Source organism: Gracilinanus agilis, chromosome 2, assembly GCF_016433145.1.
Source record: "Gracilinanus agilis isolate LMUSP501 chromosome 2, AgileGrace, whole genome shotgun sequence".
Classification (NCBI taxonomy): Eukaryota; Metazoa; Chordata; class Mammalia; order Didelphimorphia; family Didelphidae; genus Gracilinanus; species Gracilinanus agilis.
In genome coordinates this window covers 236769059-236788031 of record NC_058131.1, presented here as the reverse complement: position 1 = coordinate 236788031, position 18973 = coordinate 236769059, and the positions used below count along the sequence as shown (strand labels likewise).

At 38.9% G+C, this 18973-nt stretch overlaps 1 protein-coding gene across 1 annotated transcript in view; it reads right to left on the bottom strand.

The window, feature by feature from the left end:
- Window positions 1–333: 333 nt before the first annotated feature.
- The window catches only part of ESCO2 (establishment of sister chromatid cohesion N-acetyltransferase 2), a 36880-nt gene continuing 18240 nt past the window's right edge, over window positions 334–18973 (bottom strand). The window contains exons 6-12 of the mRNA XM_044661033.1: window positions 14763–14820; window positions 12017–12164; window positions 9336–9467; window positions 3413–3502; window positions 2612–2755; window positions 1490–1671; window positions 334–470 (exon numbers count right to left, since the gene is read on the bottom strand). Of these exons, the coding sequence (XP_044516968.1) occupies window positions 338–470; window positions 1490–1671; window positions 2612–2755; window positions 3413–3502; window positions 9336–9467; window positions 12017–12164; window positions 14763–14820 (887 nt within the window). The 3' untranslated portion in view covers window positions 334–337. The remainder of the gene's footprint in view (window positions 471–1489; window positions 1672–2611; window positions 2756–3412; window positions 3503–9335; window positions 9468–12016; window positions 12165–14762; window positions 14821–18973) is intronic.

The window sequence follows — 18973 nt, the reverse complement described above, 5'->3', positions numbered from 1 at the left end:
TATAAAAGCTGTCTCTCAATATAACTGATAAGCTCTAATCAAATGGCTAACATATACTGAAAATCATTCCCTTCATTGCTGGAGACTATTGTGGGAAACCAGATGCCTGGCCAATATACTTAATCTGCACCAGAAAGCAATGGAGATAAGTTTTCTACAACCACAGCCAGCCACAAAAAGTTTCAGAACTGATAAATCAGAGAGCAAATCATCCTGTACAAAAAATTATAATTTGAATCTTAAGGGAAAAAAGGATGAATTTATTCTCCAATTAACCAATTTAATAAACCTAAAACTGCGAAGTAGGCTTTAATATTTCTGGGCGCACCTAAATAGATTAACTAATAAAATTGTATACAAGGAAGTTGGGTGTGTTGCAGTATTTGGTTGCAAATGCTTTGCCATCTGGTGTTGGGTCAGAAAACGCTATTTCATTTGTACTCAAAAAGCAGCCAAACATGAAGCAATTCCTGAAATAGAGGGGGAAAAAAGATGTTAATGGTAAAAACTTACATTATTTATCAGATACTAAAGGAAATTATTTCAGCAGGATCACAAAATCAGTGGGAAAGCACATCAGAGACCATCTAACCCAAGCTTTATCTTTATTGGAATCCCCTCTACAATAGCCTCACCAAGTAGCTATATACTTTTTCTCAGCCTTCTAGTGAAAAGAACCCACCACCTCCTGAGAACCCATTCTCCTTCTGGATAGATGTAACTGTAAAGTTTTTCCTAGCTCTGAAGTGGGCCGAGAAGAAATGGAATTGTAAGCTGATGCTGGATAATTTGTAGGAATAGGAGATAAGGATTGAATAAGCAATTCAAACTCAAAAATATTTCAAAAAATCAATTTTAAGCAAATTTCAGCATTTTTAGTCAAAGTGCATTCTTGGAGTAAAAGTAACTTATCTGAATTACACACCCCTTTTTGTACTATTCTTAACCTTTCTCTGTCAAAGGAATTGATAGCAATACAATGACCACAAATGAGACAATCTACCAGAACAGATTGTATTTCATTGCCATACAATTTTAAAGTAGTGGGAAGAGGGCAGTTAGATTCTCTTCATCAATTAATACTTACTGGGAATGCAATTGGCATTTTGTTTAAATTTTTTATATATGAAAAGCCAATTAAATTTAAATCTAGTTATTCAGTTTTTAGACTATATACATTTTGTTTAAAAAGCAAAGCAAAAATATGGATCCCTGAGACTCTCTTCAGTTCTGTCAGGAGGCCTGACTTGTACTTAAGGCGGCTCTACATCCATAAAAACAACCAATCCCATTAGGCAGTATACTGACCTGGCCTCCTTGTTCTTCACCTAGCCCAGAGGGAAGAGCAGACCTGATCGGGAGTGTTTACAAAGTGGAGCTTGTCTAGCTTGGGCTGCCACACAGCCAAGAAAGTGAAAGGCCTGGGGAAATCCCCCTGAATCCAACCCCATTTCCCGCCCCTCTCCAACCTTTTCTCTGCTCTCCTTACCGGACAGTATCCACTAGGCGACGGGCAATGCCCTTTCTTCTCATCAGGCTAAAGACCCAGATCCTACTGATCCCACAGAGTGCTGGTTCTGGGGTGCTTGAACATTGCCAGGCTCGCTGGTTGTCAAACGTTTGATGGTTTGGAGAGTCTGGACTAGCTGGTTCAGAGAGGACTCGGAAGGCCTGTGACATAAATAGCTTTTTATAGCCAAACGTGTAATTAGAGGAATATTTCTGAGATGTTAAAAATTAGGATAACTGACACTTGTAAAGCTATATTAATAAAAAAAATTAAGATTTGCTAAAATTATCTAATTTGATTTTCATAACAGTTTTGAGAGATAGCAGATATCCCCATTTTACAGATGAGGAAACAGAGACAGAAAGAAGTTAAGTGACTTCCATTATACCACCTTGGGGCTTCATTTCTTTCTTTCATTTAAACTAGAACATCCAATAATAAAAAATAATAAGTAATACTAAATGATATCAGAGGTCTCAATTTTATTACAAAAGCTGCTGGCTCCATTGGCTATATGAAAAAATAAATCAACTTGGCCTTTTGTTCCAATCCCTAAGTTAAATGACAACCATATCAGCTGATGTTTACACCAAGGTTAATGCCCCAAAATTAAGTTTTGAAAGAAGTCAGAGACAGGAAGAGTTAAGGAATGAGTGCAAAGTACATTTCAGGAATAGGGGACAGGCAGGGCAAAAACACAAGAGACAGGAGATGAAATGTGTATTATTCTCCTTCAGGCATTCAAGAAGCCTGGAGAAATAGGAGCCAAGTAGTGAAAAGTCTTAAATGCCAAACAGAGGCATTTGTATTTGACCCTATTAGAAGGACGTGGATATTGCTGGAGTAACTAGTAGAATGATGTGGTCAAATCTGTGCTTTAGGAAAATCACTGGCAGCTCTGGGAGGGAGAGATTCAAGGAGAGACTTAGAGGCCAAAAGATCAATAGAACATAGTAACAATGTGGGAAAAGTTCTGATGGTAATGAATTAAGGTAATTTTCAGAAATAATAAACCAATAATTTTAAGTTCAATCAGACTTCAGACATTTTTTATTTAATTTTACAGATCATATTACAAGTCTGAAAGATAAACACACGTACCTGTTTGATTGGCTCAGCAATTAAGCATCCAATTACTTTCTTTTCATCAGATATGTAGAGGAAGGTTTTCATTTTGCTTGGACAGTTTGGGATAACTTGTTTAAATCCCAATTCATTATCTACAAGTTCACAGACATCTTCTGCCTATCAAAAGTTGAGACACCAAGAAAAGTCAAGTTAACTATTAAAATGTGAGCTCTGTACAAAAGTGCTTCTTAGAAATAAATCATGTGGTTTTTCTTGTCTTCCCTCTTGAATGTGACAAAGCCTGTTAGAGAAGGAATGACATTCTCTCTCCTATGCACCCCAAAGCCCAGATCCACGAGTCATTATCTCACAATGAAAAGTGTTATTTTTTTTAATGACTAAAAGTCTGGGAAAGCAAGAAGCATAGCTTAACTCCATATGTTTGTCCTTTGTCAAATACCTCAGTTAAATTTTACTAACTTCACTGTAAATAAAGACTGTCACCCCCAATATGTTACTGAGCAAAGTTATCATTTTACAGTTAGAAAATAAAACTGGGTTGTGTTTTCTTTTCTTTTTTAAACCCTTACCTTCCATCTTGGAATCAATATCATGTATTGGTTCCGAGGCAGAAGAGTGGTGAGGGCTAGGCAATGGGAGTGAAGTGACTTGCCCAGGGTCACACAGCTAGGAAGTGGCTGAGGTCACATTTGAACCCAGGACCACTCAGTGAATCCAGGACCACTCAGTGAATCCACTGAGCCACCCAACTGCCCTCTGTGTGTTTTCTTGAAGAAAAAAATAAAGGGTTTTTAAGAGGTGAAAATGTTATACCTTTCGAATGGCATATTTTGGATCACCAGGAAGCACCAATATAATTTTGCCATCCCAAAACGTTGCTACAATACGTTCTTTCTTCCAGCCCTGCCAAGAGAAAAAGTTCTAATTAATGAAAGGGAAGATTAATGAGTCTGTTTTCCATTTCAATAATAAGCTATTAAAACAAACCGCTCTGGAAACTGTACATGTCTTTATCAATATGATTAATCCTAGAATATTTACAGAACTAGAGATGTTTATGGAAGAATATACCTAGGCCTTAGTGAAAATCAGAAGCCCCAAGGTTCACTCACCCCCACTGGCCATTAAGTGGAGGCCCCATTTAGCATGGATTCAGCTCCTAAGTACACTTACATTAATCTGCAGTGTTTTGTGGTTGGAAAAATTCTTATAGTACGAAAAATTCTTATAGTACCTTCAGTGATTATATGTTCTGAAATACCTTGGGGAAGATTGCACCTTCAAACTGCCAACGAACCCCTCCATCACTCCAGAGAGAAGCTCCCTGTGCCACACCTTCACCAACATGGCCTTAGGGGGAGGTGAGGGCTAGGAAAACTTGTGTGCTTATTATTTCTAGGAGAGGGCTTTAAGAGAGGAGATGATAATGTGAGTGTGAAACCCCTACCCCTTTATATCAACATTAGCTTTTATGAATATTTTAATAACATAATCTTTAGTCTTGAGTTAATAGTCAAATAATATAGTTTGTATTATAAACATTAGCTAAGAAAAAATACAGTTTAGGGTGGTATCAAATCTTGTTTATTGTCACTTTGACCGTAAGCCTATAACTCAAGAGTTTCCACTTAGCCCACCACACCCCTCTTTTTTGCTGACTCCTAGTATTTCATAATTGTCAGCAGAAAAACAATTAGCCCCCAACCCCTTATTGCAGAGGCCTTGGAAAGGTCAGCTATAATAATAGACATAACTTACCACCCATAATGATTTTTACACTTTCTAGCTTAATCAGCACTTGCATCATTAAGAAAGGCCTATGTGAAAGATTTTATATTTTGAGTGTATTTTCTGTCACTGTGTCATCAGATTTCTTGGCATATATAGAAAAGGCTATTTTCTATGGCTCAGGGACTCTGGTTCTGATCTTGACTAGAGTCCAGCTTTATTGGGAAATTGGCCTCCTCTCAATAAAGCTATTTAGCTTAGAGTTTTGTACTGATGTGATAAATTTTTTGCCACACTAATTTCCATTATACACTTACATCTTGAGTTTTGTTTTCCTGCAAAACTTTGCTTTTTCCTGTCTATGTATGGGAGAGGCATACCTTCCATTTTATGTCAAATTTTACCCATCGAAAGTCACCATTATCAGCATAGCATACTTATAAACCACTTCATACCACTGCCTGGCTGAATTAAAAAGAATACAAAGAGAACTTCCTCAAACTCCTGGAGAAAATTTCCATTTTGTCTTGTGTTATTTAAAATTACTGGGGTTCTATTTTGGAAGTATTGAGCCTCAAGATATGTAGTGTTTGACAAACTTCCTGTGGACATGTGGGGGACCTTGGAACTACATTTCCTGTGGCCCAATGGGTTTCCTGTTTTGGATGACGTCTTCAAGGTAAAGGACGTCTTTAAAATATTGGGAAGTGGCTTTGAACTTCCTCTTGGCTACCTGAGCGGGCGCTTTGATAGGAAGTAGCCAAAGGGAATAGGAGGTAAGGACTGGTGGGCATTTTGAATAGATCTTAACCAGGCAAGTGGTCAATTAATTCTATCAACATGACTTTAATTAAAATCTTAATTTCCCTCATAATATCAGCCTTTATCATTTTTGAAAATAACAGTCTGGAGACAAAGCAATTTTCATCCTTACTCTCATACTGAACCATCCCTAAGGGTGGGGAAAGAGTCCATAGTGGGTAAGAATACTCTAATGGGGGGACAAAAGGGTAATCTAGGAAGAGTGGGAAAAAGAGGACACTGAGAAAGGCCAGGAGAAACTACTATACAAAGGAAGAAGACGACTCTTCAGAGAAGATAAAAGCAGAAAATAAAGAGAAAGGCCCAACAGGAGAGTAGAAAGTGAGAAAGATAAATTAAAAAAAAAAAAAAAAAAAAAAAAAGAACAATGCCAGGAGCAAGGCTCCCAAGCTCTTCTACCCATTCTCTTCTTATGCAAGCTGGGTGACTCCCTTTGACTACAAATTCATGCTCTCTTCTCCATTATTCTTAGGTCTGGGTGTTTTATAAGCAGAGCTTTTTTTTAGGGTCTATTAGATTCCCTCCCTTTATGTACTCCCTGCCCCCCTCCCCCCTCCTTGGTTTTTCCCTTCTGCTTTTCCCTGTAGTGTAAGATAGAATCTGTTACCCCAATGGATCTAGCTGTTCTTCTCCCTCAGAATTGATTCTTCTGAGAGTAAAGTTTAAGTATTACCTATTAACATTCTCTTCCTCTCCTTCTTATAATAGTATTCTTCCCCTCCCCTTCCCATATGCCTCTTTGTGTGGCATAGATTATGCTATTTTTCTTACTTAAGTTTCTCTTGGTACCATCTTCTATTCCCCCACCCCTTTTCTTCCTTCCTTTTGTGGGAAATATAAGTGTAAGGTAATGGGGTCACCAGGGATATTATAATAAACTAAGGGGTTTGTGGGAACACACTTTGGGATTTAAGAGAGATTAGACTTGGACATTGAAGACTTGTATTGAAGACTTGCTACTCCTAACTGACAAATAACAGTCAACTGTCACTCTGGCCAGAGGCCTTGAATTCAATAGACAAGGCAACAGGATAAAACTGGGTTTTAATTAGAAACAACTAAAAGGAGGGATAGGAATGACTACTCTAAACCCTTAACACGTAATAACAAAACCCACAGGGAAAGGGAAGGACTTATTCTACTCTAACTTAGTGATCTAAACTAACAGGGCCCAAGGAGCTATAAATGGAGTCTCTGGGTTTTTGCCTCAAACCTGGAACCTGCCAGGCTTGGGTACAGCTAGGGCTTTGTGGCTTTGGGATTCTCACTGCAATCCACTGATGATCTCTGGATGCCAGGAGTCAGGATGGTCTCAGGAACCAAGTAGTGAGGGTTTTGCTTGAAGCACTGTCCTCCAGTTCTCAAACTTCGCCTCCTCCCTTGGCTCTGTACATTTGTCCTTTTGCTAGATGCCACACTCAGGATCCCAGCGGAAAGCAAGAAACAGGGTGTCCTTTGCTTTGAGGTCTCCCAGGCTGGCAACAGTTTCTTGCCCACCACTAATGGAGTCCACACTCAGGGCACAGACTTCCTCCTCCTTCATTCCAACCTGAAATTCCCAGCTCTAGCTCCTTCCTACTAGGTACAACTTAATTCCTAATAACTAGCTAATCTAATCTTACTCATAACACTTTCCTGTATCATCTTAGACTACTTAGTACTCCAACCTTTCTCCATGTATAGTTCTTCTAATTACTATAATAGTGAATACAATTTTTGAGAGTTACAAATAACATTTTTCCATATAGGAATATAAGTAATTTGATCTTTTTGAAGTCCTTAAAGGAGAACCTTAAAAAAATTTTTTTTCTTTCCCCTTTCTTATTTACCTTTTTATGTTTCTCTTGGTTTTTGTGGTTGGATATCAAACTTTCCATTTAGTCTTAGTCTTTTCTTTGCAAATACTTGGAAATATATTTTGTAGAACGCCCATATTTCCCCTGGAAATATAGTCAGTTTTTTTTAAAACCCTTGTACTTCGGTGTATTGTCTCATAGGTGGAAGATTGGTAAGGGTGGGCAATGGGGGTCAAGTGACTTGCCCAGGGTCACACAGCTGGGAAGTGGCTGAGGCCGGGTTTGAACCTAGGACCTCCTGTCTCTAGGCCTGACTCTCACTCCACTGAGCTACCCAGCTGCCCCAAATATAGTCAGTTTTGATGGGTAGGCAATCCTTGGTTGTAGACCCAGTTCTCTTGCTTTTCTGAATATCATATTCCAAGCCTTGTGGGTCTTGAAGTGTGGAGACTGCCAGATCCTGTGTAATCATGATTGGTGTTCCTTGATATCTGAATTGTCTCTTTCTGGCTTCTAGTAATATTTTCTCCTTGACTTGGAAGCTTTTGAATTTGGCTATTACATTCCTGGGGGTTGTCTTTTGAGGATATAGTGTAGGGGGTGTTCTATGGGCTCTTTCAATGTCTATTTTGCCCTCTTATTCAAGTTGTCTCTTCTGGATCTGTCATCTTCTCATTGAGACATTTCATGTTTCCCTCTATTTCGTCAGTCTTTCTTTCTTTTTTTTTTAACCCTTGTACTTCAGTGTATTGTCTCATAGGTGGAAGATTGGTAAGGGTGGGCAATGGGGGTCAAGTGACTTGCCCAGGTTCACACAGCTGGGAAGTGGCTGAGGCCGGGTTTGAACCCAGGACCTCCTGTCTCTAGGCCTGACTCTCACTCCACTGAGCTACCCAGCTGCCCCCTATTTCGTCAGTCTTTTGACTTTGCTTTATTAATTCTTGCTGTCTTGTGAGATCATTGGCTTCTACTTGCCCAATTCTAGCCTTTAAAGACTGGTTTTTTGGCTATAATCTTTTGGTTTTCCTTTTGTCTATCTGGCTCTTCATGGCTTCCAGCTGGCCATTTCTGGTCTTCAATTTGCTTATCATTTCATTTGATTTCTGAACCTCAATTTCCAATTGCCATTTTCTGCCTTTTAAACTGTTTTCTTTTTGAACTATTTCCCACTTTTCTTGCCAAATCTCTTCCACCTTTCTCATGATCTCAGATTGGAACTCTTCAAGGGCTTGTGACCAATTTTCATTTTTTTGGGAGGGTTTGTATGTGTTTACATGTTTGTCCTCCTCTGCTGTCTGTTCTGTATTCTGGATTTTTTTCTATGTAAAAATTATCTAGAGTTAGTGAATTTTTCTTGCTTCTTTTGTTGGGTGGTTTTTCTTGAGCCTTGCTAGCCATTACTCTGTGCTTCCCTCAGAAGTCTGGGTGAAGAGGGCAGGCTCTCTGTGTAAGGAGCTATGGAGCAGTTTTTGCCTGAGGCTACTTTTTGAGTCTGTGAGTGGTTTCTGCTGTGTGCCGCCCCAGCCCCATTCCCCTCTCTGCACCCAAGGAGTGCACTCTTCAGCCTCCTGGCATTTCAGGTCTAGCTGCTCTCAGGGGTGCTCTCAATCCACTGCCAAGAACTTAGAGGTTGTTCCCCACTGCTTTAATTCTAGGACGCTGGCTATGAGTCCTGCACCATGGGTGGGGTAGGGGAGGGTTTGATCAGCTCGCAGTTTGGTGGGAGTTAATTTACCCCCTTATAGTGTGGAAATGCCCAACTCCCATGTACCTTTGATACTGCACCCTTTTGTGGAGTCCCTTTGCTCATCTGAACTTGGCCTTTTTGTTTTTTTTGAGGTATTGTACAGGTCAGTAGTGGGGTGGGTAAAAGTTCTGCAACTACTCTGCAGCCATCTTAACCCGGAAGCACAAGCAGAGCTTTGTTAAGAGGCAACAGAGCAAATCAAGATGCACAAACCCTTTAAGCCAAAGAGGCCAAAGACCAAAAAGTCTCATGTCTACCCAAATAGTCAGAAAGGCACCTTTTGTGTTGGCAAAGGATTAGAAAAAAAATGAGATGGCACCTCAGAAGAATAGCTGAACAGATTGTAAGAGTCTGTGGATGTAAGAAAATTGGGCTGTACTATAAGAAGTAATGATTATGGGGCTTAGACTAGGGGTGCTGGGTTAAAAATCAGGCCTCAGACACTTCCTGGACAAGTCATTTAACCTCCATTGCATAGCCCTTACTGCTCTTTGCCTTAGAACAATACATAACAGGTTTAAAAACAAAAAACAAAAAACAAAGACACCCACATATACAAAACATATTTGTAACACAATGGGTAACTATTTATTGCTGAAAGCACTATTAAAGAAAGGCAAGGTCAGACTTGCTTGTGACTTACCACATATTTAATTCCTTCCAGGAATCTCTGGTGATAATGGGCGTGTTGTTCTTCATCCTCAGGGTTGGCTGCTGTATAGATCATGCCACAGGACTTGCATACGGTGGCACCAAAATGCTTCTGACCTGCGTCCTATAATTAAAAGAAAGGATAACAAGAGTGAAGCTTTAGCTATAGAGAATTCTAAACTAAGGTCTCATAAAGGTACTGATCCAAACTGTATCTTAAGTTAGTCATGATTCATCACCACGTAGAATGCCAAAACAAAGGATGCTGTGATGCCAGGAAAAGGTCTAAGAAGGCATCTAAAATAAATGAAGGGGAAGCTAAGTAGTTCAGTGGATATAGGTTTGGGGAGAGAAGATCCTGGGTTCAAATCTGATCACAGATTCTTCTTAGCTGTGTAACCCTGAGCAAGCCACTTAACCCCAATCATTTAGCCCTTTCTGTTCTTCTGCCTAAGACAAAAGGTAAGATTAAAAAAAAAAAAACCCTATGAGATAATATGAAACAGATTCTGATTTCAGGGTATTTCCATTTCTATTCTAAGGCAGTACAGAATTGTAGAAAGAGTGGTAGCTTTAGAATCAGAAGACTTGGGTCTGAATCCTGGTTTTTGCCATTTATTTATTACTAGTATGACTTTGGACAAGTTGTTTTTGATTTGAACTCTCACTATGTTTTAGTAATAACTCCAGGAAAGAAGGTCAAGTGACTTGCCCAGGATTCCATAGGAGGCATTTGAGACCAGAGTTGAACCCAGCTCCTCCCAGCTCCATGTCTAGTGCTCTATTCGTAGTGTTACCTAGCTGCCTCAAGACTGTTACATCTGAAAAATGAGGAGACTGGACTAGAAGATCCTTTTCAGCTCTAAATCTATAATCTATAAATTATTCACACACAAGCTGCCAAGCCTCCAAAATGAATGATCTTCTCTGAACGTAACTTGTTTTATTCTAAGGGATCATAGTATAAAATTTTGGTAAGCTCTTCTAGTAGAAAATGAGTTCTGGTAGGCCCTATCAAACTATCACCTGAGGGCCAACGTGAACATGGCCTCCCCCTACCCCATCCCTTTACCTTCAAGGCTGAAAGGAAATTCTTGGTTCTCTTTGTATTTTCTGTAATTGCCCCTATTTAGTATATACCTCACTAGATTGTTGAGGACAGTATTAACTCTCCTTTGTCTACTTTTGAATTAATCAACAAAAGCGAATACACTCATACTTAACCCTAAAATAAGGGAAACTCTTACTACAGGAGTTTGCATCTCCAAAAGGAAGATTGCAACCCACGTGCTCAATAACATGCAAATCCAAACTGGATGACAACTCAGAAACATGTGAATAATTAACACCTTTAGAGGTGACAAGTCAATCCTACAGACACTGCCCCTGGGCAGGGCTAGACAGTTTGGAAACTGTGATTGGCCCCTATGAAGAGGGGCAGGAACAGGAAACCACCATAAAAGCCATGAACTACTTGGGTTGAGTCAAGTCTGGTCAAGTTGAGTCTAGTGGAGAGTTTCTCCTGGAGACAGTCTTAGAGGGAACTTCACTGGAGACTGCAGCTTGGATTCTGACTCTGGGTTAGTGAAAAGGGCTGACTAGTTTCCTAAGAAAACTTCCTTCTTGGAGGAGGCCTCATATAGGTATTTTCTCTAACCTTTCTCACATCTCTCTACTTTATTGTTTCCCCTCTATTTTGTAAATAAACTTCTGATTTGAGATAGAGTAACTCCAGCAACCATGTTATTTCACATAATTTAAGTCCAACCACTAAATTTAACCTTTATAAGTCTTATAATCAGTACTGTGTATTGTTTCTAAGGCAAAAGAGTAGAAAGGGCAATGGGAGTTAAAAGAATTGCCCTGAGGGGGCAGCTAGGTGGCTCAGTGGATTGAGAGTCAGGCCCACACACAGGAGGTCCTGGGTTCAAATCTGGACTGAGACACTTCCCAGCCGTGTGACCCTGGGCAAGTCACTTAACCCCCATTGCCTATCTTTACCACTCTTCTGCCTTAGAACCAATACACAGTATTGATTCTAAGACGGAAGGTAAGGATTTAAAAATAAAAAAAGAATTGCCCAGGGTCACACAGCTAGGAAGCATCTGAGGCCAGATTTGAAACCAGGATCTTTCATCGCCAGGCCTGGCTCTCTATCAACTGGGCCTCCTAGCTGCCCCCTTAACCTAGATAAGGCCTTAGCAGTTACTATATTAACTCATGTTCTACATATTAATCTTCCAAAAAGTTTTACTAAATCTAAAAAGATAATGAGATGAAAATTCAGCATAGACAAGCTCATTCATTGGAGGAAGAAAACTTTGATTTTAATTCCTGTCCTGAAAGACATCTGCCATTTTCCAACAAACTGGTCCTTAGTGTTACTACCTATGATCATAGTATGGAATTTCTCATGTATTTATTAAATCTGATTAGTAAACACAAACTTTAGTCATCAACCTGCCACCGAAATAAGCAACAATTTCCTATAGAACAACATAAACAGGCAAATAAGACTTGGTTTTATCCATGAAGCTGACATAACCATTAGATTATAACAAAAATTGGCAATATATAGTAAATGTAGTGTAAAGTATATTATTGCAAAACAGGGTAGACTACTTAGTCACTGGACTGAGGAGATCAGACATTATGGACTTTTAATTTACTCACAATAATGAACTGGTCTTTCAGCTGCTTGTTTAATTCTCTGCTGTTTTTGTTGGCCTTCTGTACTTGGAGCTCTTTCAAGACATTTGAAGACTCATTCATGGTTGTGCCAGATCCTAAAGATGATGCTTCTTCCAGAAAAGCTAAAGAACTTAGAACAGAAACATATCCACATGAGCTTCAGTTTTAGTTAACATGCTGTTATTTTGTAAGAAAATTAAAATGCCAGAAGAAAAATTAGTAATATGTATATACTATAGCTGACCAGTAGTTGAAAAGAGATCACAATTTTTGGCTTTATCAATGCAAACAAGTAGCATTTTCTAATCTCTTAGGCTTTGAGGCACAGTGAAGATTATCCCTGGTGTAGTCATAGGAAGCCAGGGACCGTTAATTAAACTATCACCACACTTGTCCTAACATCTTAGACTTCTTTCTTCACTACATCCCAATCCTTAGCCACCTCATTTCATGTTCAATACAAACACAACTCCAAAAGATACATTTGCTGGCTGACCCTTGAATTTACACTAGTTTCCCATTTCCTCAGTGCCTTTAAGGACATTTTTCCTTAGCATAGCCAAAACTAGTACTAATTCAGGCACTTGTGCTATCTGGGCCAAGTTTGAAGACAGAAGACCTTCAGGTTAACCAGTTCTATATGAGCCTTCACTGCCATACATATGAGCAATCTAGTATCACAAAATAAAGACCTGTGCACCAGAGACAGCAGAATTTATAAAATAGTTACTGTCTGTGCTTTAACAATACCAGCCTCTCCTTCCATGTTCACAATGGGCCTCCTTCCCAATGTCTCTCTGGCAGGAGTGCCACTTTTAGTTTCCCAAGCTAGAAACTTTGGCATGAAGTTTGAAAAACTTTTTTCTTTACTTCCTATCCAAAAGGTCAAGTTCCTCTTATTTTAAAGTATCTCTCTTTTCCATTTCTATTGCTCCTCCTTCTAGACAAGTCCTCATCATTTCACACTTCGAATGGCAGAATACCCATGGGCTTGTCTTCCTGATGCTAATCTTCCCTATCCTACATCTTGTCAGACTAATTTTTCCTTTCCCTAACTCTTACCTTCTGTCTTATTTATCATCAGACTGAAGAGTGGTAAGGACCAGGCCAGTGATGGGCAACCTTTTGAGCTTAGTGTGTCAAAATTCACCAAAAAACTGAGCATAACTTGGGTGGTGTGTCACTTTTGAGAAAAAAAAACCATAATTCTGTGATATTTAGTGTTTAAATAACAAAAATGTATAATTATAATATATAACTGTATTTAATAAACCAAAATAGGTAAATTAATAAAGGTAGAATTGTCATCTACAGTGCACAGAGTGTCTACACTACACTACAGCCTATGTTTCATCCTCAGCATGTGGCCCCATACTTCTCTGTTTGCAGCCATGTATCATCAAAAATGGTTAAGTGTGCCAGTAGTGACCCACGTCATAGGTTTGCCATCACTGGACTAAGGCAACTGGGGTTAAGTGATTTGTCCAGGGTCACATAGCTAGATAGTGTCTGAGGCCAGATTTTAACCGGGGACCACTTCTTGTCTTTAGATCTGGCGCTCAATCCACTGAGCCACCCAGGGCTGGACAAGATAAATTTTAAAATGCTATGGTCCTATGATTTCCTTTCCATTCTCCACAGTTCCCAACAGAACAGAAGATACAGTACTACTACTGATGATAAAAAAGTTAGCCTTTATATAAGGCTTCATGGTTGGCAGCACTTTTACAAACCTTATTTCACTCTGTCCTCACAACAAAGTCTTGGAGGCAGGTACTAGCATTATTATTTACATTTTATGGAAGAAAAAATGGATATAGATAGAAGTTAAGTGACTTGCCAAGGGTCCTCCTGACCCCTGGCCCAGTACTGTGTGCTATGGTGCCACTTTACTATTCTAATCAGAAGAACAGTTTCTGGAATTTGTTATTTGTATAATAAATCAGCCAGGTACTAGAAAGAAACTAGAAGCTCTAATGTCAAACTGAGAAATCACAAGATTATCAGCCAATTTTGATTCTCATGTTATTCATTATTAGCAAGTGAATAACTACTTATAGATAACTTTTTTTTTTTTTTAAACCCTTACCTTCCATCTTGGAGTTGATACTGTGTATTGGCTCTAAGGCAGAAGAGTGGTAAGGGTAGGCAATGGAGGTTAAGTGACTTGCCCAGGGTCACACACAGCTGGGAAGTGTCTGGGTCCAGATTTGAACCCAGGACTTCCTGTCTCTAGGTCTGGCTCTCAAGCCACTGAGCTATCCAGCTGCCTCCTTACAGATAACTTTTAATCCTAAGCTAGTCTTTTTTATTATGAAGCTATCTTTCAGTTTGCCTTCATAGAAGATTCATATGCAATACAAAACATGATTAGGAAGAATTAACAGGAAAGGTAAATTTGCTGCGAAATCTGTCAAGTAATGTATTCCAAAGGTAATTAGAATTATATTAATTAATATTAATCAATATAAAGTCATTGTGGTTTGTTACACTTAGTTTATGTAAATAGGGTGACAGGATTAATGGATTCCTTATTTCTAACAAAAGGACAACAAAATTAGAGGATATGAATTTCATCTCATGTTCTTCCTCTCCACTCTAGTGAGAAATATGTTCCTTAAATTAGATATTTTGAGACAAAGAGACAAGACCTAAGCTATCTATAAATTGGCTAAACTGTCTATAAATTAGAAGTTGGTATTAGGATATTAAAAAAGTCTTATCATACCTTTTATGGTTAATTGAAGTCGTACTAAAGATGGGATAAGTAACGGATTCAGGTGACTCTAAAGGAGAAAAGCATCAATAATTCACATTGTAAATGCAATTTCTATACAATATCAATCAAATCAAAGAACATTTGATTAGGTCAGAGGTTTAACTTCAACCTCAAGAAAGCTGGTTCCTAAACTTTAACCTGCCCTATAGGAAATACAAATTGCTAAGTATAATGTTTTAGGTTAATTCCTGCAATATTTTAAGCAATATTTTCTTACAAAAATTGTAACAAAAAACAAGGAAATTTTTTAAATATTAAATACCAACAGATATGTGAGTGAAAAATAGAACTGTTTTTTAAACCATTTAGTTTTCTATGTAGGTACGAAGGAAGTGCTTAATGTTTATTCACTAATTAGTGTAACATGATAAAAGGAAGCTATTTTACATTCCCTCTGAGTAATTTCCCCACTATTTCAAAGAAACTTTGGACTTAAAAAGGCCTTTTTCAAAGTCACTGTAAACGAGGGTGGTTATAGCACACTAGGTGTGTCTCCTTTGGCAACACACATGGGGGAATATGGACAGGAGATGCACAAGAGGGACAGGCATGGATGTATTACAATCTGCATCAGAACAGATTTATATAACTATTTATAAAATCCCTTTGTTGTATTTTCCAGAAACCATTTTATTTTAAATGGCATTTTCTATCTGTATATATTTCCTTAGTTTTGTTAAATATATAGAAATCATTTTTACTAGTTCATTTAGTATCTTGCTACTTTGATAAAATAATTCATTCATTTAGATTGGTTTACTAACATGTAAATTTAAGATCAACAACAAAAAATGCCATCATCTGCAAATGGAGGTAATTCTACTTCCTTTAAATTTTCCTGTATTACCACTTTTTTCTAAAATTATGTCAAATATTGATAATAGCTAGCATTTGAATCACTCTTACTATGTGCCAGGCACTGCTCTAAGTCACTTTATAGTTATGACATTTGATTTGAGATAGGTACTATTATGGTCCCCATTTCACAGATGAGGAAACTGAGGTAAACAGAATTTAAGTGACTTGCCCAGGGACACCCAACTCGTAAGTGTCTGAGACAGTATTTTCACCCTAATTTTTAATGGGGAAGCACCTAAAGTTTCTATTACAAATAATGTTAGCTCGTGATTTCAAATTGCTTTAAACCATGCTAAGAAAATATTCTTCTGTTCTAATGACATTTAGTGCCTTCAATAATAAAGGAATGCTATGTTTTAGCAAATGGGTTTCTGAGTTTATTAACACAGAAAAAAAGAAAGGACAGTTTCTATGATGGAAATAATGGGAAACTTTAGATTAGGGAATAATTCCATTGGAAGAGAGGAATGATAGAAAGGATATCTTGATATTCGACATTTTATATTTCAAATGGTTCAAAGAAAGAATAGGAAGGATTCCACAAACTAAAAAGCTCCATAGGGAAGGTCAATCCAGAAGGGACTGAAATGAAATTGTAAAGACACAAAAAAGTATCCATTCCAGGGGGGCAGCTGGGTGGCTCAGTGGATTGAGAGCCAGGCCTAGAGACGGGAGGTCCCGAGTTCAAATCAGGCCTCAGACACTTCCCAGCTGTGTGACCCTGGGCAAGTCACTTAACCCCTTTTGCCTAGCCCTTAATGTTTTTCTGCCTTGGAACCAAAACACAGTATTGATTCTAAGATGGAAGGTAAGGGTTTAATTTTTTTTTTTTTTAAGTATCAATTCCAATGAGAATGAAAATGGTAATTATTTAAAGTGAAGTCTTTAACTAGGAACAGATGTTAAAAGACATGGAGAGAACATGGAAGCAAGGGCAGATGGCATGGTTCATAAGAAAATTGAGAAGAGCCGAAATACAGAATGATTGGAACATAAGGAAAGCAACATGAAATTTATGCTGAAAAAAGGAAAACTCCAAAAAGGAAAGGACTATTACTCAGGGTAGATGAAACAGGCAGAAATGTCTAACTTTTATTTTGCTTCTGTTTTTTATGCTGAAAAGAATGATCTTGGGACTAGAAAAGAAAGCACAAAAATGTTTTAAAAGTGAGTTTATGTTCGGAGAGTTCCGGGTTAAGATGGCGGCAGAGTAAGAAGCAGCTCTTAACCTCTCCTGACCGAAACACACAAAACTCCTCAAGGGGACATAAAAACAAGTCCAGACGAACGGAGGAACCCCACAACAGGGCACAGCGTGGAAGGTACGTGGAATCGAGACATTTCCAGGCTATAATGGGCTCTCACTAAATCGCGGGCTGAGCAACCCCCTCACCCCCACCCCCTCCACACACAAGATCTAGAGCTCTGAAGCCAGCTAAAAAGAAATAGAGCAAGTTTGGGGCACCCATCGAGTCATTGGCAGCTCCGGGGCCTGTTCCTGAGAGCAGCAAGATTTAAGACCCCAGTAAGCCAAAGAACGCAAGCAAAATCTGAGCGCCGGAGCAGAGAGCGGACGCTGGGCGCAGAGCGCAGGCTGAGCAGAGTACAGGCACGGGTGGAGGCGTGGGTGGAGGCAGACACAGCCAGGAACTAAAGCTCTGAAAACCTGAGTGGGGAACCAGTGCAGACGGGTATACAACTATGGAAGCAGCACCCTGAGACTTGTAAAGGAACCTCCTGCAGAGGATCAAGCAAGGGGATCCACCAGGGGGCTTGACCGCGGACAGACACTGAGCGCGAGGATAAACCTGAGAAGCTGCTGGGCTAATGATGGCTACCCAGACTCAGGAAACTCAGAAGAGAAAGAATAACAACAGGAAAAAGAAGCCTTTAACACTCCACAACTTTTACACAGAGAAAATCCAGACAACCCAGCAAACAGAGGAGGAGAACAAACAAGCATCCGGACCCTCCTCAAATAAGGAAAACTCCTCACAAGCTATGGAAGAGTTCAAAACTGAGATTTTGAGGAAAATGGAAGAGATCTGGCAAGAAAATAACTGTTTAAAAGGTAAAATCTTGCAATTGAACACCAGAAATGACCAGATTGAAAAGGAATACCAGAAGATTATGGCCGAAAACCGAAAGATTATAGCCGAAAATCAATTCCTAAAGGCTAGAATTGAGCAATTGGAAGGCAATGATCTCTCAAGACAACAAGAACAAATAAAACAAAGCCAAAAGACTGAAAAAATAGAAGGAAACATGAAATATCTCAATGAGAGAGTGACAGACCAAGAAAACCGGTCTAGAAGAGACAATTTGAGAATAATCGGTCTTCCAGAAAAACCAGAAATTAATAGAAACCTGGACTCCGTACTAAAAGAAATTATTCAGCAAAATTGCCCCGAAGTCCTACAACAAGAGGGCAATATAGACATTGAAAGGATTCATAGAACACCCACTACATTCGACCCAGAGAAGAAATCGGTTAGAAATATTATTGCCAAATTCAAAAGCTTTCAAGCAAAAGAAAAAATCTTACAAGAAGCCAGAAAGAGACAATTCAAATATCAAGGAGCACCAATCAGGATCACACAGGATCTGGCAGCCTCCACGCTAAAAGACCGTAAGGCTTGGAATACAATATTCAGAAAGGCAAGAGAGCTGGGCCTGCAACCACGGATCAACTACCCATCAAAACTGACTATATATTTCCAGGGGAAAGTATGGGCATTCAACAAAATTGAAGAATTCCAGGTATTTGCACAGAAAAGACCAGGGCTAAATGGAAAGTTTGATATCCAACCACAAAAATCGAGAGAAACCTGAAAAGGTAAATAAGATACAGAGGGGAAAGAAAGAAAACTTATAATTTTTAAATTTGCCTTTTTAAGGGTCTCAGTGAGATCTAATTATCTGTATTCCTATGTAGAGAAATGTTATGTATAATTCTCTGTAGTGAACTCTATTCACTATTATAGTAATCAGAAGAATAATTCACAGGGTGAGGGTGGAACACTAAATAATCTAAGATGGCGTGGGGGATGGGAAAGAGGGGGTAAATAGCAGGGGACACCAAGAGAAACTTGAGTGAATAAGAAAATAGAATATTCTATTACACACAAAGAGGGCATGGGAGGGAGAGGGGACAAATACTATTATAAGAAGGAGAGGAAGAGAGCATTAAGAGGTAATAATCAAACCTTACTCTTAGTGTAATCAACCCGGAGAGGGAAGAGTAACTTTATTATCCATTGGGATAAAAAACTCTAACCCTACTGAGAAAGTCAGAAGGGATA